We start from the raw sequence: 26404 nt of genomic DNA on the forward strand, positions 1-26404 counted from the left end.
TTCTTCTTAGGTTGTAGGTATTTTTAGGCGATTTTCTTATAATAGTATGTCGCACAGCTGACATAAAACTGTTGACTCCTCCTTTTGAAAGAACAGGTCGTGGAAATCCAAATCGACATTTTGTGTAGAATTTATCTTTACTCTTGTACTTTCGTCGACAGTATTTTCCACACCGATGACTTTGGAAACGTAAAACTTGCTCTTTTAAATTTTTCTCTTCTGTGCTTTTAGGTATAGCACATGTTGCATATTGTTCGATGAAACTTAAAACTGCATCATCAGAATCTGTTCCAAATTTTGGGGCATCCTCGATCCACAACAGCATATGAATATGAGGAGCACCTCTTGCTTGGTACTCTTTTCTCCAAAAGAAATCCACAACTTCTCCAAGAGGTGGATTTTTTTTATTGCAGATGAAGGACATCATAGCCTCAAATCTATGATTGAAATATCTGCAAACATTAACCGGATCCAATGAGCACAATTCTCCTGCTGTCTTGTATTGGATGTTTTCAATATTTGAATTTGCCTCTCGAAGAAAATCCAGAAGATCATCCCAAGCGTACTCAGCACAGCTTAGGATGAGAAACCATGTAGGAGTTCCTAAATTCCGTAACATACACTTCAATTCTCCATGGCATCGGTACCAATATTCATTTGTCCCACGCTAACAAGCCATTAGATTAATCAATTGAGATACCAAATGATCATCTCACTGTTGCACTTTGTTCATAAAATCCTTTGCAGTCACATTACGTAGATGTACTTCAGTTTTAAAAATGTGATTTACTGCATAAGATAGTGCTGACAAGTCACTTTCAAATAAAAGATGGAACAAATAAGGAATACTTTGACGAAATCTGGGATCTTCTGCATATAATCTTGTAGTCCGATACTCAGAAGCAGGAATCTGTACTGGACGTTCATCATATCGTCCACCTTTTCCTGTAGGAAACAGCTGGGGAAAACAACGAGCTTCCAAACTGTCCTCCCATACACTCACGGGAGTTCCTTGTGCTTTTTTCATCTGAAACAGATCAATAGTGTTTGCCATAACTTCTTTTGAATGAAGAGGATGTATGCTGAAATGTTCATAAATTTCTTCTTCTTTTGACTTATCCACTTTTTCAATTTGCCCAGCTGGTATTCCTGAGTCTGGTAGTAAAACTTCTTCATCTTCATCCATATAAATTGCTTCATACCATTTATTATTTCTTTTCAAATATAAATTTGCTCTTTGTACTTTTCGTACATCTACCAGCTCCTGCCAAATTTTCTTATTCTTTGTTGGTACTCCATTAACCAGAATAACTAATGGTTCAGTTTCCAATCTATCTGCATCAATAGTTTCCATATTTTTTTCAAATCCAATGGTAAATAGACAACTCTTCCTTTTAAACCTCTTTGTAAATCCGAAGGAGGTAATTTGCCTGTTTTGGGCTCCATACGAACTATAGTCTGAAAAGGATGGACACATTGAATGAGTAAAGACTCATACGTATTTAAATCACTAAGTTCTGCAGGAATTTCAACCAATTCTAAATTATTATGTACAGCTCTTGCTGGCATTTTATTTTCTTCTAACTTGTTATAACAGTATTTACAACTACAGTGATATTCACCCAAATCAAAGCAATTTTCCAGAAATAAATATGTAGCAAAATCCAACCACTTAGTATTATTTTCTTTTTCACTTTTTTTATAGAGATCAACATACCTTGTTTGATTTTTATAATGACTTCTCCGGCAACAAATACAAGTAATATTTGGTCTTTCATTAGAGATGATAGTCAATTTTGTCATTTGATCTTCAAAATTTTTACTAACAGTGGGTTCTACATTCTCTTCCACATTTTCTTCAATAACTGTGTCATTACCTGCACTTTCTTGTTCCGGACCAAAGTAACAAAACTGAATTTCATCAGTAACCTTCTCTACATCTGATACAGATCCACAGAACAGAGCCCTATTCAACTCATTTAACTTTAGTGCTGGACTATTAGCAAAATACAATCTTCTCATAAACTTTCTCATTTCAGTATGATGAACTGCCAGCATCCTAAAATGGTGAAAAACACTTTGGCAAACTTTCCTAGAAAGACAAGCCAGAGAATGTCCTTGCAAACCAGTATTCTCTCTCACTCTACATGGATCTAGTCTTTGAAGCACCTTAATCTTCTGTTTAACACTTTTTTTACTATATTCTCTAAAAAAAACTCACGTAATTTATCAATAGATTCCTGTCGTACAGTGCAAATACTACTACAATTCCAAGTGTACACTGGGGCTTTAGGACGTCTCCCTATAACCTCATCAGCTAACACTTCTTCCTCATTTCTTGGAACCATTTTCTCCTTTTCCATTATACAACCATCTTTAACTTCATAAGCTCGGCCACTGGTGTCAACTGCATGCAGCAAACTATTACTTTGAAGATAACTCTCTTCATTAAAAAATGGTTCAGTACTTGAACTATGCATCCATTCTCCTAAAAACACTTTACAAAAGTTATTTCTTTTCACTACTCTTTTCGTTTTGCTTTGTGACTTCATTACATTGACCATTTTATCTAATGTACGGATCCTGTTCAAAATTAAAATGAATAGTTTTCTTTTTAAATCTAAAGCCTTAGCTTCAATTGATTCAATATCTTTTTTTCGCTTATAAAATTTCGCTTTCTTCTTATATTTTTTCACATCCTTTAGCAAATTGGACATCACTCTTCTCTGAAACATTTTTCTACGAATGTCTTTAAATGCTGTTTTTCTTTTTTAGTCAATCTTTATTGCTTCTAATTGGACATTAGCATTTTGTAATTTCTCACTTTTCTACTTGAAACTCTATTTGCAGTGGGGACATTTTTCAAATTTGTTCCAACATGAGCATCTTCAACTAATTTGAGTCCTCCAGTTGTCTTCAAACATAAATGTTTTTTCTGTTATTTTCTCTTCCTTGATTTTATAGGCATCTTTAATTTATTTCACTGTTGGTCAGCAATATCTGAAAGAAACTAAAAAAAAATACCTTTATGTAATTAAAATTTATTACTATATTTTTTGTGCTTTTCAAATCTTATAATACTATCTACCCCTTTCCTACAAGTGAAAAACACAATAAAACCAACACAAATTAAAGCTTCCCCTTTCCTACGAATGTAATTCTAAAAGAACCAGAGTACCACGAATTAAATCTCTGACAACAATTCCTGTGTGCGCACAGACTCATGGTGTGATTCTAGGCAGAAAACGAAATTTGATTTGTAATTTGAAAGCACACTTACTACTGTGGTAGAGCAACTGATAATTACTCTAACAGTCTGACACATTTTCATTATTTTTTTCAGAAACAGAAAAGAGCACATGCCCAAACTGCTTTTTGAGACCATGAACATGTGCAACCTGAATAAGGTACTACACTCTAGCAAAGGAAATGAGCCTTGGTGATGTTCAATGTATTAGCGTTACTCACTGCTATCTGAAACACCACACAGCGCTGAATAGTAAGCATGACTGTACATGAGAAACAGTTTGCTCTCTGCTAAGACTGTGCTTCTGGAGACTGTCTACTGTCAGGTGCAAAAGAGATCTGCATGGACGCTTGCGCAACTGCATAAACATTGTAGACATGTATGTAACACTACATGTGTGGTAAGGGTTAATTGGACTTTTGAACATGTACAAACTACATGACCCATTGCAGAGGTAGAAGGAAAATCTACCATTTTGATGTCAAATGTGTTTGCATTGCACTCTCATTTGTGACACAGTAATTTGGGCTCAATGGTAGCCATCACAGATCAAGAAAACAAGCTGCCCCTTTCCTACGAATGCAATTCTGAAAGAACCAGACCAACACAAATTAATTCTCTGACAACAATTCCTTTGTGCACACAGACTCATAGTGTGATTGTAGGCAGAAAACAGTTTTCCTGGGTGATACCAGTACACCTTAACTTATGGTGAAGACATACTCCATAATATCTGACATGTTCAAGGCACTTAAATATCTTCCCTAACATAAAATGTAAAACACAACTTTTAAAGTGCTAGGAAAATGTACCATGCTATTTTCAAATGTGTTTGCATTTGCCTCTCATTTGTGAGAAAGTGATTTCTGCTGAATGCTAACCATCACAGTTCAAAAAAACAAACTGCCCCTTTCCTGCGAGTGCAAGGCTAACAGAGCAAGAGCAACACGAATTAAATCTCTGATAACAATTCCTGTGTGCACACAGACTCATGGTGTGACTCTAGGCAGAAAACATTGTTCCTGGGTGATACCAGTACACCTTAACTTATGGTGAAGACATTCTCAATAATATCTTACAAGTTCAAGACAGTTACATATCTCCCAAAACACAAAATGTGAAAAACAGCTTTAAAAGAACAATCACATTTCTATTATTTATATCAAAATGCACCACATACATTCCCTTTCAAATTCATAACTCACCTTTAAAAGTAGTTAGTTCAGAAAGAAATGTGGCACTCAAACAGCAGATTATCAGAGCCAGAATCTCTGAACTGTACACCTCTCAGCAGAACCAGTAAATGGCAATGCTTCCCTCTCTTTTTTCACACATATACATGTTAACTTCAAATCACAGTGTTTCCCACATTTTTTCAAATGGAATCACACATTTCTATTGGTTGCAAATTTCAACCCTTTTCCAAATGATCCCTTCCCCCAACATGACTTCTGCCTGCTACCATAGCAACAGCTCATGGAACACTGGTGTGAGCAGAGAGGTCAGAAGTTCAGCACACAATGTTTCTAATCCAAAGAGCAAGAGTGCTTGACTTTTCAAACCTAACAGCAAATCCAAAGTAATGTTCTGTGGGTACACATTTTTCTGAGCTAATACAAAACATGCTTGTAAAAATCTAAACATACAGCCTAGTTTTAAGTGTAAAATGGTTTGAATTAGCCAATCAGTTCTTTTTTTATTTAAAAAAAAGTATGTAAGCCTCCATTTTACATCTATCTTTCTTTTCATATTGCCATTCTACTGAAAGACACCTTCTGAGTGCATCCAGATCTCCTTGAAAGATGTTCACAGTATGGATTGTAGGTCAAAGCTTTGTCTTCTGGAGTGAAAAGTTTGCAGAAAAAAGAGGTATTGTGAAAGACCTTGCTTTGCCAAATGTAGACATTAAATGGATTGGTCAGAGAGGGTTAAAGTGGCACCAATTAATGCCTTTGGTGAAAACCTTTCTGCATCTCCCACAGCCTAACCTTATTATTGTGCACAGTGGTGGAAATGACCTAGGCACTTTAACTGGGGTAGGTCTGGAAATGCTTGTTAAGGACACCTTTGTGCAATTGATGTCACTTTTTCCACAAACTGCCTTTGTATATTCTAATATATGCCAAAGGCAAAAGTGGAACTGGTCCAACCAATTTTGTCCGCAGATTGACAAAGCAAGAAAGCACGTCAATAAGTCTGTTTCTGCTTTCCTCAGAGACTATGGTATGGGTTCTATATACCACAACAACTTGCGTTACAACATGCAAGACATTTATAGAGGAGATGGTGTACATTTCAATGATGAAGGGAACAGAGTCTTCCTCTTGAACTTTAGACTCTGCATCGGTACTTACTTGTAGGTACCAAAAAAACACTCAATAAACACAACGGCTCTTTTTAGAGCCAACCAACATTTAAACATTTAATTTTGATTTTTAATTCTTTTTTTTTAATTTATTTATTTTTCCGCCATACGCATACCGTACACGCACGGTACGCGTACGTCGCGATTTAAAAAAAAAAATATATATATTTTTCACTCTTCTGGGTCCTTTTTGGACCCCCTGACAAAGGCTAGGGGGTCTGCAACTCTCTATCTTGCCCCCTTTTCACGTTCTTTACCTTTGTTTTTCAGTGTGAGATACACAAAATGGCGGCCAACACTTCCTGATTTCGACCGACTGGAATGTTTACTGTCATGTAACCACCAATCAGAATTACGCTCGCGCACGGCACCGTGCGCGTACGGTATGCTTACCGTACGCGCACGGTGCGCACCTATAGATATTTATATGCTTTTAAATGCTATTTTCTCAGGAACTACTAAACAGATTGACACCAGACCTGCAAAAGGCACATCCCTGACCTGAGGACTACCTCTCTGCCAAATTTCAAGTAATTCTGTTAAGCCGTTCGGGCTGTACCTTGGACTAAAGGTCCCTATGGAAAATTGCATGGGGAAAACACGTTTTGGGACCCCCCTTTTTTCTTAGCCCCCGCTTGACGAATCCCCCCGAGACTCTCAGGGTAAGAGCGGAGCGGAGCGCCCCACCTATTTTGAAAATTTCGCGAGGATTCGTCAACCGGCGCCAAAGTTATTCAAAATAGAATTTTCAGATTTCCTATGGAAACATGGTCCTAACTATAACTATCTACTGGCGACCGCCAGTAGATAATATATATATATATGCCCCCCTCCACCATTGATTTTAGGGTCCGCGACGGACCCCCTTCGATGTTTACATTTTGCCCCGGTGGTGGAGGTACCTGGGGCATGAGGGAGAGGCTGTAGGGCCTCCCCCGCATTATTATTATTTTTTTAAAGCTGTGCCCTGGGGAGGAAGCAGTACCCGGGGCTGCGGGGAAGGCCCCTGCAGTTTTTAAAATTTAAATCTGTGCCCCGGGGAGGTGGCAGTCCCCGGAGCAGCGGGGTAGATCATAGAGCCTCCCCCGCATTATTTTGTTATGCAAATCTGTGCCCCAGGGATTTGTCGGTCCCCGCTGCCCAGGGGAGCCTCGAAGCTCCCCCGGTGCACAGTATATCTGTAGGAGTATATCCCCTACTGGCTGTCAACAGTAGGTAGTTATAGTTAGGAACAAACGTCACATGGGAAAGTGTTTTTTGTTTCGTCAATAACTTTAGCACCGCTTTATGAATCTTCACAAAAAACAGCTGCTGTGTTTAATGTTTCGGGGTGATCCGGTAAGCGAGGGCTGAGAAAAAAGTGAGGTCCCAAAACGCGTTTTCCCCATGTTATGTCTATAGGGATTTTTCATCTTTTGAACAAGACCAAATGGAATTACACCAAATTTGGCAGAAAGCTAGATGTTGGTTCAGAAAGTGTGGTTTGGTGTAAATTCATTGAGCAGTTTTTTGAGCTATTTAAATTTTAAAAATATAGATATCGGGGGATCCTATTAAAAATTGATTGGCTGCCAACATTTCAACCAGGAAGTGTTGGCAGCAATCTTGGTACTTGCCTTAAAGCTGAGCATCCCCCCCAAAAAATGCAAAAGATAAAGAAAAAGGGGCAGGGTAGGAATACCCTGAGCCCCCAGATATTGTGGGTGGTTCCACAGGGATCCCACTGGGGTTTAAAAGCATTTCTTGAAAATGTTGCCATGAATTTACAGGTTGTTCCGCGAATCTGGGCAAGTCAGCTCCCGCGCATCTTTTTCATTAAGCCCCAGGTTGTTCCAAATCCCGGGGCATGTTATAATGATGTGTGGAGTGCCCAGGGCAAACAAGTAAACAGATGTGGGGGAGGCCTGTATGGACTCCCTCGCAACCCTGGGGACTGCCACCTCCCCGGGGCTTGAAACTTAAATAATGCTGGGTCTGTGAGGACTCCCCCCACAGCGCTGGGGACTGCCACCTCCCCGGGTCTTTAACTTTCAATAATTGGGGGCCTCGCGGACCCCCCAGCACCAGGGCTTTACTCAAAATAAATGCAAGGGGTGTGTGCCCCCCTGCAACACTGGGGAGCATCTCCTCCCTGGGGCTTTAACTTTTAATACTGGGGGCAGTCCCCCTCCAGCCCTGGGGATCGCCACTTCCCCAGGGCTTTATTCAAAATAAAAGTGGAGGCGCCGTACAGTCCCCCGCAGTCCCCTGCATTCCCAGGGCTCTAACTTTCAATAATGGGGGGCTGCGCCGACCCTCCCTCAGCCTGCAGGGACTGTTGCCTCCTGGGGCGATTAAAATAGTAATGAGGGGGCATATGGCCTCCAGCAGCCCCGGGGACCACCACCTCCCCAGGGTTCAAACAATATAATGGAGGGGGTCTGGTGACAGGTTGTATGAATGGGTGAATGGGTGAGTGAATGGTTGTGTGAGTGGTTGTATGAGTAAGTGAGTGGGTGTGTAACTGCCTCTATGGAGGAGTGAGTGGGTATATGAGTACTGGTATGGGTCTATGAATGGGTTGTGTGGCTATGTCGGTGGGCGTACAAGAGGTAAACACTGACAATTGTAGAAGGCATCAAGGTAGAGATACCCTGACTCCATGGGTGAAATAAAGGGGTCTCTGAGGGCCCCCTTATGTGAAGAAAATACCCCCAAATTATTTGTTTTTTCCATGTGTGTATATTCGCAGATCCTTTGTGAGGCTCAGTGCAGCCCCCTGTGTACCGCTGCAGCAGAATAATGAATTTGGCTGAAAAATTAAATAAATATACATATATATATATTCACATACTCACTTGGGGCCAGATGTAAGATGGTTTTTGCATGCGCAAATGGGTTTGAGAACCCGTTTGCGCAAGCAAAAACCAATAGGGGTATGTATCATACCAAAATAGCGAGTCGCAATTTATTTGCGACTCGCTATTTTGGAATTGCAAGTCGCTATTTGGAAGGGGCATTCCCTTCCTAATAGCGAGCGCAACCCCATGTGCAAATGTTTTTGCGGTCGCAAAACACTCGCAAATTACCACCCTCTTCAAGAGGGTGGTAATGGGGTCGCAAAAGGGAAGGAGTCCCCATTGGGAAATATTTTTTAAAGGCAGGCAGTGGTCCCAGGGACCACTACCTGCCCTTAAAAAATGAAACGAAAACATTTCATTTTTGCAGAAAAATGCATCCTGTTTTCCTTTAAGGAAAATGGGGTGCATTTAAAAAATAAACTGCTTTATTTAAAGCAATCCCAGACATGGTGGTCTGCTGAGACCAGCAGGCCACCATACCTGGGAGGGCCTGCCATTCCCAATGGGTTTGCAAATTGCGAGAGGCTCATTAATATTCATGAGCCTCTCAATTTGCGACCCCATTGGGAATCGCTAACAGTGTGTTACACACTGTTGTACATCCAAAATAGCGCCTTGCAAATTGCGAGTGACAAAAGACTCGCAATTTGCGAGGCGCTATTTTAGATGTTATACATCTGGCCCTTAGACACCAATTCACTCACTCACAGACCCATTTAGATACTCATGCACCTACTCACAGACTCACACACCCGCTCACAGACCCACTAAGACACTTTCACACTCTCTCAGAGACCCACTCACTCATGTACCCAATCGCAAAGCCACTCAGACTCTCATGCACCCACTCAGACACTCACACACCTACTGACAGACACTCATACCCACTCACAAACCCACTCAGCCACTCTCATAACAACTAACAGATCCACTCAGACACTCTCATACCCACTAACAGATCTACTGAGACACAGTCTCACCCACTTACAGACCCACTCAGACACTCATCTACCCACTCCCAGACCCATTCAGACACTCATCCTCCCACTCATAGACCCATTCAAACACTCACACACCCACTGATAGATGGACATAGACACTCACACACCTACTCGCTGAGACCCTTACACACCTACTCACAGCCCCACACAGCTACTCAGACATCCCCTCACAGATCCACTTAAACACTCAGGCACCCATTTACAGACCAACTCACACACCCACTCAGACACTCTTGCACCCACTCACATACCCACTCAGACACATGTGCATCCACTCACAGAACCACTCAGACATTTGCATCCACCCACAGATCCACTCAGAGACTCACAGATCCACTCAGAGACTCACACCTCCACTCAGAGACTCACACATCCACTCACTGACTCACTCATAGACTCACACACCCACTCAGACATTCTCACAGCCTAATGACAGACCCACTCACACAACCACTTAGACGCTTATGCATCCACTCACAGACCTACACAGACATGTATACACCTACTCACAGACCCAGCCAGACATTCATGCACCCACTCACAGACCGAGTCAGACACTCATGCACCCATTCACAGACCCACTGAGAGCATTTCGGACATACTCACAGACCCACTCAGAGACCCACTCATAGATTCACACACCCTCTCACAGACCCAGCCACACACTCATCCACCCACTCATACATTCAAGTACCCACTCAAAGACCCACACAGACACTCACACAACCACTTGCAAACCCACTCAGACTCTCTCACGCCTATTTACAGACCCACTCAGACTCATACATGTACTCACAGACCCACTCAGACACTTACGTACCCACTGAAACACTCACACGCCCACTCACAGACCCATACAGTGAACCCAGTGAATGCAGAAGATACGTCGCAGCCTGAGGTGGGAGACAACAGTCTGGGGCAAGGACGTCTTTAACAGCCAGTCGTCGAGGTATGGGAAGACTGAAACCCAGCAACCACCACCATTACCTTGGTGAACACCTGAGGGGTGCTGGTAAGGCCAAAGGGTAGCACTGTGAACTGAAAGTGCTTGTGGCCTACTTTGAACCACAGGTAACGCCTGTGAGCCGGCAAGGTCAGGAAGTGAAAATACACATCCTGCAAGTCCATCACTACCAGCAGGCTCCTTCTTCTAGGGCATACCAGAACTGGGCCAACGTGAGCATCATAAACTTTTAGTTTTTGAAGAAGTAGTTGAGGGCTCCCAGATCTAGGATAGGGCGCAGGCCCTTTTCCTTTTTCAAGGACAGAAAGTAGCGGGAATAACAACCATAGCCGAGTTCTGGCAGAGGAATTCCCTCTATGGCTCCCTTGGCCAAGAGATTCATTACTTCCTCCTGAAGCAAAGTCAGGTGATCCTTCATCAGCTAATCATAAGTTGGAGGCATGAAGAGAGGGGTATGCTTGAAGGGGAGTGAGTAGCCCATTCAAACTATCTGGAGGACCCACCTTTCCAAGGTGATGTTCTGCCAGTGGTGGAGGTGACGGCTGATCCTGCCACCAACTGGCTGCCCAAGATCTTGAAGGGCCGGACTAGGAAGGTTCGGAGGCAATGGTTGCGGGGAAGGGGGTGGGAGATTAACCTTACCTCTGGCTGCCAGACCCACGGGTTGGAACAAGCCATGCCCACGGCTGCCAAGAAAAGGTGTTGAACTTGCACAGTCTTGTAGCTGGGATATGCTGGCGCAGCTGAAAGCCCCTTCCTAAGCCACAGAAGGGAAGAAAGGCAGACTGGGTCAAGTGGCCACTGAGAGGCCCAAGGACTTGGCCATAGCCTGTGAGTCCTTAAAGCGCTCAAGCGCCATGTCTGCCTTGTCTCTGAAGAGACGGGTGACATCAGAGGGTCTGTCCATGAGAGAGGCCTGGACATCGCCTGGAAAAGCCAGAAGTTCTCAACCAAACCACAACGAATGGCAAACTTTGCGACATCTCTCCCATCTGATACTGCTTGAGAGAGGGTGTCCCGGGCCTCATCAGGGACCTGTGGCAGCACATGTGCCACCGTTTCCCACAAAGTGTGGGAATAACAGCCCAATAAGCATGTAATGTTCACCAACAGCAATGACAGGCTGGCGGAAGATTTTTTTTTTTTACCCCAAATATCCAGCCTTTTGCATTGCTATCCGGGGGTGCGGAAGAGAACATGCCTTGGGAGGTAGAGGCTTGGACCACCAAGCACTCGGGGCAGGGTGGTTGGTGAGGAAATTCGGGTCACCCGGTGCAAGGTGATGGCAGCGGGCAGTTGTCCTATTCACAGGAGCCCCTGTGTTGGGCTTGGACCAAGTTTCCAGTAGGACATCAGTTAAAGCCATGTTGAAAGGCAGCAAGGGTTCTAAGGAGGAGATACTAGGCTGCAGGACCTCTTGCAAGATATTTGTCTTGACTGCAACAGAAGGGAACTGAAGGTACAGGACCACAGCTGCCCTTCGCACCACCAAGGCGTATGATGCTCCCTCCTCCATTTCCACAGTAGGGGGAGCAAGTAGGCCAGAATCCAGAGAGGTATCTAGTCCGCTGGCCTCACCCAATTCTTCATTCCAGGCCATTTCTTGATAAGGCTGGTCTTGTAAAGGGTCCAGAGACCCCTCTCAATCTTCCTCCATTCTTCACCCTTCAGAAAAGGGCTGAGGAAGTCACCTAGAACCTAAGGGTTCTATCAGAGTCGATAGACACCGATCTGGTTCCAGGTCATCAGGGATAAGAATGGGGGTGGCATCAGGACTGGCTCCAGGGAAGGTCGCAGTGGTACAACTGGCATCTGTCTGGATCCACGTGGGTTCATCTGCACCAGGGCCAGTGCTGTGGAACCCGATGGATCCCCACTGAGCCTCCGGGGCCCGAAAGCGAGCCAGTAGGTTCAGGCCATCCAAATATGAGGCACATGGCATCATAACATTTCTTAGGCTGGGCGGGGTCACCATGGCTCCTGGAAGGCTGGGAAGCATGGAGCCGACCCAGTTACAGGTTTCGAGGAATGAGGCCTGGAGCGCCAAAACTCCTCCATTGAGTCGAATGACAGACAGACTTCTTATGTTTCTTGTGCTTCTTACCTGGCTGACTCGATGACTTCGAGTGGGAGGACAAAGACTTGGGACTCCTGGAATGGTGCCTAGACTTTCCTCTTGAACGTGATGGGATATCCAGGGAGAATGACGGAGTGCTAATTACCAGGCCACAAGCAGCTTTAGGGACCGCTCTCTCAAAGCTTTCGAAGCCATGGTCCGGAAGTCGGGACACTACTTCAAGTTGTGATCACGCTCCATGCACAAAAGACAAACCAGGTGTGGGACCGTCATCGACATGGCACGGTGACAAGCACCGCACGGCTTGAAACCACAAGTCTTCTTTGACATTAGGAAAAAGCCTACACACCAAAAAGTGGTCAACAAAATGTTGAAAAAAGCCTGTCAAAAAGTGTGAGAGAGTAGCTCTCTTTCCGGATCAGCGCTGGCTGGCATGGAAAACAAGCATTGGCGTAGCCAATAGGTCTTGCTTTTGGGACCTTATAAGTATTTAGTTTTGCAGCACAATATCCTTGGTGCCACAACATCAGCTGTTGCATGGCTAAACCTTGTACCTTAGAAGTGTTTAGCCATGCAACAGTTGATGTTGTTGCACCAAGGATATTGTGCTGCATAACTAAATACTTATTAGGTCCCAAAAGCGAGACCTATTGGCAATGCCAATGCTTGTTTTAAATGGATTGTCTCTCTGCCGGTTTATGTTATGTAGGCCTGTATAATGCTCTCTTGTAGCCTTAACTGATGGAATGAGCTTTGCATGTGTTGGTTAAACTGTTGCGCTTTCAAACATTTTGATACGTGTGGGATAATGGGCTGCAGATCGCTCAATTAATTTTAAGATATTTTAATTTATATACCATTTTATATTTGTTTTAGGTTGGGGTTCTGTGTTTGCTGTATTGATTTAATTAATTGCTATTTATTGTAGATTTTTATGATATTTGTAATTGCTTATGTCAATGAATTGAATAATGTGCAATATTTCTGTAAGAATGCATTTCTTGGAAATAAAGAGTCTGATCTTATTATACATGTGTGCATTCATATATAGCAAACATATATTCCTGTTCTGCTGAGGCCACCCTCTTCACTGACTATAAAGATGGTTCTATATTTTGAATGAGACCATACAAATTGCACAGAAAGGTATACTTTGAAAAAGTCTATGAAATTTGTTGCAGCTTCACAAAAGCTTGCAATCTTTGTCACGTCACTATGAAAATCATGAAATGTGGGGAAATATATGTCATCAGCAAGTCCCGTAGCGGTTGCAGGCAGCAAAGAAGACACGAGCACAGACCAGGCTACGTGCAAGTAATAGCTTTATAGGCAGGTAACTGAGTTGCATTACGTTAGGAGTCACGAGATGCGTGTGTTTTACGGTGAGCATGAAATATAATGACAGTGCAAACTGATTAACTGTAAGCCTGGGCAAAGCACTACGCTACTTTCGCGTAGTTTGCGAAGTTTGCGCTACTTCGCACTACGCGAATTGCACGTAGCACAGTGCAAACATGCGTAGCGTAGCGTTGCGTAGTGCAGCGGTCATTTTTTGCTTGTTCGCGGTCCTCAACATCAAGTTGGCGACCGCGAGCAAGCAAAATGACATCCCGGCGAGACATTTTCCTTGTTCGCGATCAGCAACATCAAGTTGCCGATCGCGAGCGTGGAAAATACACATCCCGGCGAGATTTCCAACGCGAGGAGGTCAGGTTTCTCCTTGCGAGTGGTCGCGTATGCTCGCGACAGCTCGCAATGAGAAACTACCAGTCCGCGTTGAGAAAGCTGCTGCTCGAGTAAAAATCTACTCGAGCGGCATAAAACTACAGCTCGCACTGTGCAAGATGCCGTTTTCAATGATTCCACAGTGCCGGATGCTTGTTCGCACTGTGCAATCATTGAAAACTGCATCTTGCACAGAGCGAACAGGGTACTACGCAATTCACGAAGTGCTACGCGTAGCTCTTGTAGTGCGAAGTGCACTTTGCGCAGCTTTGCGTAGTGCTACTTCGCGAACTACGTCCAGGGTTAATTAACTGTAATTTTGCTGCAGAGAATGACATGCACAATCACGACAATGCCCCAAATCGTGGATAGATATCCGATGCCAAAACTGGAGAGGTTCCGAGGACAGTGAAAGAAGTCAAGAAATGAGAATTGCGGCACAGTAGGGGAATAAAAATGTGAAGGAGATGCGTGAACTAGCCTATGTTCGCATTAAAGTCTGATGAGCGTGGGAGCTAAACGCCATAAAGACGGTGAGATGCGAGTGCGATGTCAATGAAAGATAGGGCTTATTGCCTAATCACAGCGCAGTGCTGGTTAAGGGAATCCCATAGGTAAAGCACAGTGGCTTGCATGGACAGGCTGACGCGCAATGTAACCCCACAAACTCGTCCCATTTGTATGTAGTCCAAACAGAAACCCCAACAGTGGACGGGGCAACCAGTGTGAAAACAGCTAAGCAGGGGTGGAGAAAGTTAATACAACTGGACGCTAATTGTAATAAATTAAAGAATTAAATAAAAAACGGGCACTGTGCAACAAGTTTCCGTATAGTGAAAAAGATCTAAGAGTGCTTAATGGTGTAACGTTATATACAGTGATTATATGCCAAATGCGACGAAAAGAAACACGCAACAAGCACCAGAAAATGTCTACTGTCTGAGGCGGCATTGGCTTAGTCGGAAGTGAATTGCTCCTTGAAGAATTCACATCAGATGCTTCCGAAGTTAAGAATAACAAGCTAACGAGGTGGGAGGGGAGAAGGGAGGGGGGAGAAGGGAGGGGGTAGTGAGAGCAGACAGCAAGGGGGTGGAGGAGAGCCATGACAGAAAGGCAGATGGCGGCTGCGGGCGTGCACGCTCACGTGCACTCAAGCTTTAGGCCACCAAAAGTCTCTGGTGGCACTTTTAAAAGCCACCTACTAAATGTCTCGACGAGACAGCATGCGCTGTCCCAGGCGAGACCTAAAAAGGAATTGACGTCAGCGCGCCAAGGTGGTGCCTGTATAGGTGACGTGGAAGTCACAACGGCATGGACGTCAACGTCACATGGAGCTGACCGACACCACCTACTAGCACACAGTGGTATTGCTCAAAGAAAGATTTTCCTGATCCAGTCTGACGCCTGAGGAATTCAAAGGTAAGGAATCTGCAGTAAGATGTCTCTATCAGATATTGCTCACCGCTCCATTTTTTTTTTATAGTAATGCAATCAGTGGACTGTATGGCCAATAATGGAAATGTTAAACTAAGAAGAATGTTTCAGGATTTCATTCTGTGTTTATGATCCTTTAGACTGAACTTGGATGGTGATTTAGTTAGATTGAGGTTTGCCATGAAAGAGATCATTTCAGCGATCCTCTGTAGACTTAATCTATACTTGTCCCCAAAATAATCTTATAAAATAACATCCTGTGCATCTTTTAATGGAACATCATGTTTGCATCAGATCTATTTGAAAGCAGTTCACCCTTTAATAGTTATGCCTGCATTTTGTATTTTTTGTGTGCATTTTTATTTCCTATTATGGAAATTTTTGTTTGCTTATGTTGCTTCTTTGCATTTGGTATTTAATTTGCTCTAGTGCATCAGAATTTCAAGTGTCATTCAATAAATTAGCTTGCCATTGGGCCGGAAGTGGCCAAACAAATCCACAGATGCTTATGTGTAATGTTACATGTACTACTGGGTGGGCTGGGATAGTGGTGACTGTAAGAGTCCTATGGAGTTGGTCACAAATGAGTGTTCTTGGTAAGAGAGCCCGAGAAAATTTTGTGAAGTGAAGTTCTATTTGGCAGTAACCATATTTTATGTTGGATAAGCTCTCCAGTAGGCAGCACCATCTAGTGTAATAACAGAATATAACCAGAACATCCTAACAGGCGTGCAACCTCAAAAGTTGGGATTTTGTCACTTGCTACATTATGAGATTTTAAAAGCACATAATTGTCAGTTATTTACAGTTTCAGATAAGTCGTGCACACAGCAACTTCCATATTAGTGCTGTACTGATGTGCTGTCTTAGGTTTTTAAACCACGCATTTCTACGGTTACCTCCTTCTCCCTCCATCCTCAGCCATACATTAGCCAAAAATTTACTGGGGAGAGCAAAATTATTTGTGGTCCCTGCACAACGCATTGCTTTTATTTTCAAATAGTCAAAAAGACTGATTCTACTGTGCTCTTTACCATTGTATCGAATAATAACAAACTATTAGGGGGAAGATTTACAAGAAGGTGACGCGGCGTGGCACCGCAAGCCCTTTGGCTGCGCCACGCTGTGGCACTTTCAGAGCACAGGAATGCAACATATTTACAATGATATCTCGCATTCCTGTGCTCTCCCCAGGGAGGATGCATAAACAGCTGTCATTCGCCTGCGCAGGCACCCTTGCACCATGGTGCAAGGATGCCTTCGTCATGGGGAGATTGTTTTCGTGCAGGAAGGGGAACCTTCTTGCACAAAAACAATCACTACAGGCATTTTCCTCTTTCAATGCGTGCTGTAGAATGCAGCACGCATTGAAATAGGAAAAAAAACAGGATAAATGAAAACATTTCTCCTTGTTGCGCCTCGCTACGCCACCCTTAGAGTGTCGTAGCATACTGACGCATTTCCAGGTTTACGAATCCTCGTGAATCTGGAAATGTGTCTTGTTCCATGGGTGTTGCGTGAGAACACCCACAGCAACACCCATGGAACGCCCCTGTCACGCAGAGTGCTGCGTGTAAAGGGGACGTATTTACAAGGACAAGAAAAGCCACACAGGGTGTCTTTTTCTGTCCTTGTAAATATGGGGCAGTGAAATGCGCTGACAGTGCGTCACAAAAAGTGACGTACTGGCAGCGCAAGGGGCTTGAAAATCTGCCCCTTTGTATTTGAGAAACTCTAATCATTTTTAGGTCTTGGCTAGACAGCGCATGTGCTGTCTTGAGGAAACGTATTGTGTTCTATCTGTAGGCTTACAGCCGTCTGTTTTTTGCATGATCCAATGGTATTGTAGCGCTCGCTCAGTCGTCTATCTTGCCATATCATAAACACAAGCCGATGGTACTGGACTTCTTTAAATGCTCACCAGTTACATTACAGAATGACACATTCATTTTTGTTGCGGATCCTGCTTCAGTTAAGGTTTTTTCCCATCATTGCTTGCCCATCTCCCCATCCCCTCCTGCATCCCTTCTTGACCCTCCCCCTGCTACCTCCCTAGTCGCTGCTGCATTTTTTTGCAAGATCTGCTGGTATTAGAGCACATGTTCCGTCCTCCATCTTGCCATAGTGCTAACACCACCTGATGGTATTGAAGCGCTTTAGTGCTCACCAGTTACATTACACAATGACATATTCATTGTCATAGGCAGGGGGAAGCGTATGTGATTTGCCCAGAATCACAAATTGTTCAGCAAACTCAGAGATTTAAACCTGGTTCCCCAGTTGCTCTTGTCAGCAGCTCTGGCCATTATGCCACATCCTTGTTTTACTTCAAAGCTCCTCACCTGTTTCTCACATCACTTCCATATTTGTTCAGCAAGACCTTGTCAGCATCGAACAAGCATTGGCATAGCTAATAGATCTTAGCAATGCCCGAGCTATTGGCCTTGTCAATGTGAATGTCTTTAGCATGTTGTCTAGCAGCACATCTGCTGTTCAGCATGGCTAAAAGTTACTGAAAAAAGCACTATGATACGGCCGTCACAGGCCACTTAATATCGCTTTTTTTTGTTAGAAGGGGCAGGACAATAAACTCAACATGGGGGTGAAGAGACTCCGTGTCGGCTCAACATCCTGTGGTTCTGGGCTTTCAATAACTTTCAGCCATGCTGAACAGCAGATGTGCTGCTAGACAACATGGCTAAAAAGACATTCACATTGACAAGGCCAATAGCTTGGGCATTGCCGAGACCTATTGGTTTTGCCAATGCTTGTTCTAAGAAGCTTTCCCTTGAAGTTGTACCCATGTGGCGCACCAGTGAATATGTTACAACACCAGTTGTGAAGATATTATTTTTTTCCCAACACTCATATTTTTTACATGGACATTTGCTACACATAAAAGAAAATGTGTGACATTATTCACTTTTACCCTGTGGCCCATTGTTTGTGTCATTGTTGACATTACTACAATCAGTGGTTGTAATGAGAATCATAGCCAGCTCACCACGGTGTTAACATTGTTATATACAAGGGCTTCTTTTGTTAAAAAGAAAAAAGAACAGTTGTCTTTTTTCCATAATTTCTGGCTCCTACATAAGATTTAATTCATGGTAGTCAACCATAATCTTTTTATTTACAAAATTAATTTTGGAATTTTATGTTGTTTATCTCTTGCTGCTTGCACCAAGCTTTATTGATAAACCTAGTAGTCTTCAAAGAAACCTCATTACTTCTAGAAGATATATTGTTTCAGTCACAACATACATCAAGTATGTGACCTCCCTCCCCAGTTTCTTATGAAATTTGACTGGAAATGCCCTCTTATGTCACCTGTGTTTTACAATGACTTCGTAGGAGCTTCCCACTCTCAAGTCCCCTGGAGCAGTTTAGACTTTTTTAGCGGCATTTCATGAAAGATTATTTCATGGGTGCTTCTACAGAGCGTCCTATGAAAAATTTGGAATTTTTTGCCAATTTAGTTGGAAGGTTTTCTAGAAAAAGCACAATTTAGCCATTTCTCTCTCAGAAATCGGAAATACAAAGTCTTTAAATATTACTTTTTCGTTTCAGCTATTTATTTTGAAAGCAACCTCCTGCTTCTCTTTAGTATTATGGTTACAGGGCTGTATGATAAATAAACCGACTAACATTCAATTTGTAATTATTATGCAAAAGCTTATCTAAATATCTGCTCTGATACACAATAAAATTATATATCAGTTTCACATACTTGCCCTTTCCGCTCAGCTGCCTGCTTCACTACATGAGTGGGTTGTACAACATGCATCATAAAAATGTTGGCATCTCTGAAAAGTTGAATTGCGACAAAAGCCATGGCAGCGCTGCGAAAACAACACATTGTTATTACAATTGGATAACTCCGGGGTTTCATTTGAGACGTTATGTGGTACTGTACAGATACGATTTTGGAACCAAAAACACAAATACAGGATAATCCATATAGCAAAGGCAGGGTCGGGATGGAACAGATAATAGCCCTGCGCACCAAAATGAAAGTGTCCCTACATACGAATCAGAAGACTAAAAAAGTGCCCCATTTTTGCAAAGCAGGTTAGTTTTGAACTTGTAAAGATAAACTGTATGGGCCCGATTCACATAGATAAACTGAGACCAAAGTCTAACTTTACGATTTTCGGTATTCGCAATGTCCATTTACCAGTAGTAAATGCCCCTTGTGAATACCAAAAGTCGTAAAGTTAGGAATTCATCTAAATTTTACCTTTGTGAATCGGGCCCTACATGTATGTGTTTTGCAAGATATGAACATCGGCATGCATTTGTGCTTGAGACAGGCAATGTTTTAAGTAATACCGGAGAAAAACAGCCCATCAGACCTTGAAACAGGCCCACAAACGGCCCAAACACGAACCCTTTAAACTAACCTTTCAGGCACTGCCAGATTACCCTATGCGCCAGTCCTACCCAGAGCACAGGCATGTTTAGAGCAAAATACAGTGAAAATCTTCCAGTTGCCCTGCATTTTTTTCTCGAAGTGAACAATCATAATACAGAAGGGACATGTCGGCTTCCAGTCTGAGATAAAAAAAAATAGGCCAGGAACCAAAATAAAAGTGGCCTCTATTAGTGAATTAGAATGCCAAAAAGTGGCCCAAGTTTGCAGATTATGGCAGTTCTGAACTTGTAAAGACAAGCTGTATAAGTGTTTTGCAAAGTATGGAAGACTACATGGATTTGAGCATGCTGCAGGCAATGTTTATGGTCGTATATGGGAAATCAACAGCAAAAAATGGCCCAGCAGACAGTACACCAAGCCCCGCCAACAGCCACACAAGTGGGCCACACATTGACCAGTCAGACCAGCCCTTTGGGCACTGCCTGATTGCCTATAGGCCAATCTGACCCTGTTGGCTTTCCACAGTATGAATAAGATAAGCCCCTGTAGTTTCAAAGCATGTACAGCTCAACCAGTCTCTGTTAGATTTGGGGGTCTCTGGGTGGCACAGGTAGGTACTTGTGGCAAATAGGGACCCTTGCCTCTAGTCAGGGTAAGGGGGTACACTCCTAAAATAACCACAGCTCACCCCCTTGGTGGCTTGGCACGAGCAGACAGGCTTATCTCAGAGGCAGTGTGTAAAGCATTTGTGAACACATACAGTAATCCAGTGACAACACTACAGATGGACACCACACAGTTGTATATTAAAAATAAGTATTCTTTATATAGATTTAACACAAGACCACAAACGTCAAAAATCCACAATACTGTTAGTTTAAAATGGTCGAATTTAGCTTAGTTCTCTTTAGATCTTAAATGCGACACTTTGAGTCAATGTACCTTAAGATACGACACGCAGGGCAACAAAAGTGTTGCAGGGAAGGTGATGCGGCAGGTCCTTACACGCAAAGGCAGTGATGCGTTGAGGATCTGGTGCAAAGAAACAAGGATGGCATCTTCTTGTTGATGTGATACGCTTCTCCGATGTTGCGAGAAGTCTCGACTCGTGCGTCAGCTGTAGCGGCGACACCCTTGTTCCGTGATGCGACGACAGCGGCTTTGGTGGCGACACTCTTCTCCGACGATGCGAGACGCTTCCGTTGATGCAACAGCTGCAGCGGCGACACCCTTGTTCAGTGTTGTGATGACATTTGCTCCGACGTCGGCACGCTTCTCCGTGGATGTGAGGCGCTTCTGTGGTGCAGTGTGACAGCTACAGCGGCGACACCCTTGTTACGTGATGCGACGGAAGCGGCTGCGACACGCTTCTTCTTCGTTGCGAGACGTTTCTCGTCATGCAGTGCAATGCGACAGCTACAGCTGCGACACCCGTGATGCGACGGCAGCAGCTGCGATGCGCTTCTTTGGTGTTGCGGGACGCTTCTCGTGATGCGGTGCAATGCAACAGCTACAGCGGCGACACCCTTGTTCAGTGATGCGACGGCAGTGGCTGCGACGGCGACACGCTTCTTCTTCTTGAGTCACCCTTCCAGCTCATTGTGACACGCAGTCCCTCTGAAGGCACAGATACAGCTACAGGCACTTCCAAAGAACTATTGGGGAGCTAGTGGTTGAAGTCTGTTTTCCCTGATACTTCAGCAGGAGGCAAGCTCTTTTACAGGCCCTTAGAGATCATTCACAAGTTGAATGAAAATGCACACAAAGTCCTTTCTTTGGCAGTCAGGCAACCACTGCAGGCCAATCCCTCAAGTTTAGGGATAGTTGTTTCCAAAGTGATCTAAAGTTCTTGGGTTTGGGTCCCAATATTTATACCCAGTTTCTCTTTGTTCTCTGAAGGCAGAGAGGCCTTTGCCTAGTCCAAACCAGTTCTGGTCAGTCCTGGAGCACTTTGTTTACATGACTCCTTCTTTCCTTTCAGAGTGCAGGGCAGAAACATCAGACGCACCACAGGAGATGGAGCCAGCATTGTGGAGGGAAGGCACAGCCCTATTCAGGTCCCAGGTGCAACTCCTCCCTCCCACCTAGATGCAGAACTCTCTATTTACCACTGGGCTGACTCACCCTGTCTCCTGGAATCCCCCAGCCCTGTCACTCAAACTCCAGACAAGGAATACACAGCCTAGCAGAGGCAGGTTTGAATGGTTAGACAAGAAAATACCTACTTTCTAAAAGTGGTATTTTCAAACACAGAATGTTAAAACCAACTTCAATAAAAGATGTATTTTATCATTCCGAGTTCAGGCATACTAAATTCAAATTTCTACTATATCTCCCGAGTCAGTTAGGATTATAAAATGTAATAATCAAACTGCCCATTCTGGCCTATGGAGAACAGGTAGCCTTGCAATAGTGAAAAACAAAAATGGCTGTAATTCACTATTAGAAGATGCCACACACACACACCAGTGCATGTCCTACCTTATACTTACAATGCACCCTGCCCTTGGGCCTACCATAGGGGTGTCTGATATGAAGAAAAGGGAAGGTTTAGGGACTGGCAAGTGGGTGCACTTTCCCAGTCAGCATGGCAGTGCCAGACTGCATGCAGGCTCTGCAATGGCAGGCCTTTGACACACATTTACAGGCTGCTTCTGTGGGTGGCACAACCAGTGCTGTAAGCCCACCAGCAGCATTTGGATTACCAGCCCTGGGCACTCCTGGTGTACTGTACTAGGGTCTGACAGGTAAACCAAACCAACCAATCATGGAATCACTAATTCCAACATTACTTTACAATAGGGAGCACTTGCACTGTGGCACTGGACAGCAGTGGCACAGTGCCCAAAGCATCTAACACCAGCAAAAACACATGAGGCAACAGCGAAAAATGGAAGGGAGGCCCACGCCAAGGTGCCAGGTTTAACACGTGTCCCCTCCAGCTGAAATGTGGGGAGAACTACCCTACCTCCTGGGAGTTCTCATCACTAAGGCGGAAAAATCTGGACAGACCATCAGCGTTGGCGTGTTCTGTTCACTGTTCCACCGTGAAATCCATCCCCTGTAGGGAAATGGACCACCTCAACAGCTTTGGATTCTCATCCCTCATCTGCATCAACCATCTGAGGGGACTGTGGTCTGTCTGAACCCGGAAGTGAGTCCCAAACAGGTATGGTCTCAGCTTCTTCAGTGCCCAGACCACAGCAAATACCTCACGCTCAATAGCACTCAACCTCTGTTCCTGTGGAAGTAGCCTCCTACTGAGGAAGGATACAGGTTTATCTAGGCCCTCCTCGTTAATTTGTGCCAAAACAGCCCCCACACCATGCTCTGAAGCGTCTGTTTGTACTATGAGCTCTCTGGAGAAGTTGGGTGCCAGGAGCACAGGCGCCGTGCACATAGCAGTTTTTAGGGCCTCAAAAGCTTTCTGACAGGTGTCAGGCCAAATCACTCTCTTAGGCTGCTTCCTGGAAGTCAGCGCGGTCAAGGGTGCAACAATGTTGCCATACCCCTTGACAAACCTCCTGTAGTAACCCGTGAGTCCTAAAAATGCTCTCACCTCTGTCTGGGTTTTGGGCGGCTCCCAAGTCAGGATGGTTTTAATCTTGGGCTGTAGGGGCGCCACCTGGCCGCTCCCCACCTGGTGTCCCAAGTACACCATGGAACCCTGCCCGATCTGGCATTTACTCGCCTTGATCGTGAGGCCTGCCCACTGCAGCGCAATCAATACTTCCCAGACGTGGCGCAGATGTTCTTCCCAACTGGCATTGAACACTGCGATGTCATACAGGTAGGCGGCACTGAACTCGTCCAGTCCAGCCAACACCTGGTTGACCAACCTCTGAAAGGTGGAAGGGGCATTCTTCATCCCAAAGGGCATCCCCCGGAACTGGTAGTGCCCATCTGGTGTGGAGAATGCTGACCTCTCTCTTGCCCCATCAGTCAAGGCGATCTGCCAGTACCCAGACATTAGGTCAAATGTGCTGAGGCACCGTGCAGCCCCTAGCCGATCTATGAGCTCATCAGCTCTGGGGATGGGGTGCGCGTCAGTCCTGGTGACTGAATTGAGCCCTCGGTAATCCACACCGAACCGGAGTTCTGGTGTGGCACCCGTTGCGGCAGCCTTTGGGACCAAGACCACTGGGCTGGCCAAAGGACTGTTAGAGGACTCAATCACCCCTAATGCAAGCATCTTGGAGACCTCCTCCTTGATGCAAGCCTTCACCCTGTCAGTCACCCTGTAGGTTTTGTGCCTCACAGGTGTACTATCCCCAGTGTCCACATCATAGACACACCAATCAGTGACACGGGGAATCAGGGAAAACAGATCAGAAAACTGTCCCAGGAACTGGCGGCAGTCATTCTGTTGCACAGGAGGTCTGGAAGAGGCTCGGTCTCCTCCTTCATTCCACCATCTGTCGCTAAGAGCATGCCTACTTGGGACCTCTCCAAGTGGGGCTTCAGGCGGTGGACATGCAGGACCCGCAAGGGGTTCCTGGGAGACCGCAAGTCCACCAAGTAGGTAACCGGACTTTTGCGCTCCACAACCTCAAATGGTCCGATCCACTTATCCTGGAGCACGCAGGGCTCCACTGGGGCCATGACCCACACTTTCTGACCAGGCTGAAGCTCTACCAGAGTGGCATTCTGGTCGTACCACTGCTTCATCTCCTCCTGGCTGGCTTCCAGATTCGCCTCAGCGAGTTGCCTGAAACGCCTAGTTTGGTTCCTAAAGGCTAGCACGTAGCTATGTACATCCTGGCGAGGTTTCCTGGGAGATTGCTCCCAGCCTTCTTTGACCAAACTTAGAGGTCCTCTCACTGGGTGTCCGTAGAGAAGCTCAAAGGGGCTGAACCCTAGAGATTTCTGTGGCACCTCACGGTAAGCAAAGAGTAGGCATGATAAGAGGACGTCCCACTTATGCCTCATGGGTTCCTCAAGACCCATAATCATGCCCTTCAGGATCGGTTGAACCTTTCAACCAACCCATTTCCTTGGGGGTGGTAAGGAGTGGTAAACTTGTAGGTTACCCCACACTCCTGCCACAGGAACTTCATATACTTGGATATGAAGTTAGTACCTCGGTCAGACAATACCTCGCAAGAGAATCCCACTGTGGAGAAAATTCCCATCAGTGCTCGTCTCACCACGGGAGCCGTCACTGTCCTCAGAGGTATGGCTTTCCGGTACCGGGTGGCATGGTCCACCAAGACCAGGATGAACCTGTTGCCCATGGCTGTCTTGGGGTCCAGTGGCCCCACAATGTCAATACCCACCTGTTCAAAGGGGGAGCTGACCACAGGGAAAGGCTGGAGAGGAGCCTTGCGCTTCCTCCCACTCTTTCCACTTGCCTGGCAAGTCTGTCATGTCCAGTAGTGAGTGTCTGAACTCCTGCGTATTTGGGGCCAATAAAAGTGGGTGACAAGCCTCTCAAAGGTCTTGTCCTGCCCCAAATGTCCTGCCAATGGCACATCATGAGCCAGCCCCAGTAGGAAGGCTCTGAAGCGCTGGGGTACCAGCAGCACACAGGCTGACCCAGGCTCAGCAACCTTAGGCTCAGAATACAGGAGACCATTCTCCCAGTAGACCCAATGTGACCCAGACTGATCACCTGCTGCCTGGTCTGCAGCCTGCTGCCGCATACCCACGAGAGAAGGGCAATTGTTCTGCTCCTCACAGAACTCCTCCCTGGAGAGTCCTCCTTCTTGCTGCCAGTGGGTCAGCTCAGGCAGGTCCCTCAGTTCAGCTACCTGTTCCCCTGTAGGTTCCAAGGCATCCCCCTCAGGGTCTGCTCCCTCCTGGACTGTCGGAACTTCGGGGGCTGGTTTCCCGCACCCCCTGCCTCCTCTCTCTAAGGCAGGTACCTGGGGCCCCCTCTCAGGCTCCAGGTCCTCTTGAGAACCCCTACTGGCTGCCATGGACCGTGTGGTGACACACGCCCAGTCAGGTAGACCCAACATTTCCAAATGAGCACTCCGCTCCACCTTCGCCCAAGGTGAGCTCTCCAGATCGTTCCCTAACAAACAGTCAACAGGCATGGCAGGCCTCACAGCTACCTGAAGAGTACCAGAGACCCCCCCCCCACTCAAAGGGAACCTGAGCCACCTTGCAGTGGCTCTCTGTGTTGTCAGCGGCAAAAACTGGATAGAATGTATTGGGGACAACCTGCTCTTGAGATACCAGGTGACACTTGACAGCTGTCACACTGGCTCCTGTATCTCTAAGAGCCTCCATCCTATGGCCATTGATGGTCACCCACTGCCTGTATTTCTTAGTGTTATCAGGCATTTGGGTCCTGGGGACCACCTCACAGCCTCCTAAAGAGACAAGGGACATCTCTTCTGGCCCCCACCCACCTTTGGCACCCATCTCCTCA

At 45.2% G+C, this 26404-nt stretch overlaps 1 protein-coding gene across 1 annotated transcript in view; it reads right to left on the reverse strand.

Moving 5' to 3' along the window:
* The window catches only part of CFAP54 (cilia and flagella associated protein 54), a 2172274-nt gene that overhangs the window by 515758 nt on the left and 1630112 nt on the right, over positions 1–26404 (reverse strand). The window contains exon 53 of the mRNA XM_085653834.1: positions 19384–19495. Within this exon, the coding sequence (XP_085509960.1) occupies positions 19384–19495 (112 nt within the window). The remainder of the gene's footprint in view (positions 1–19383; positions 19496–26404) is intronic.

This window comes from Triturus cristatus, chromosome 4_1, assembly GCF_964204655.1.
Source record: "Triturus cristatus chromosome 4_1, aTriCri1.1, whole genome shotgun sequence".
Taxonomy (NCBI): Eukaryota; Metazoa; Chordata; class Amphibia; order Caudata; family Salamandridae; genus Triturus; species Triturus cristatus.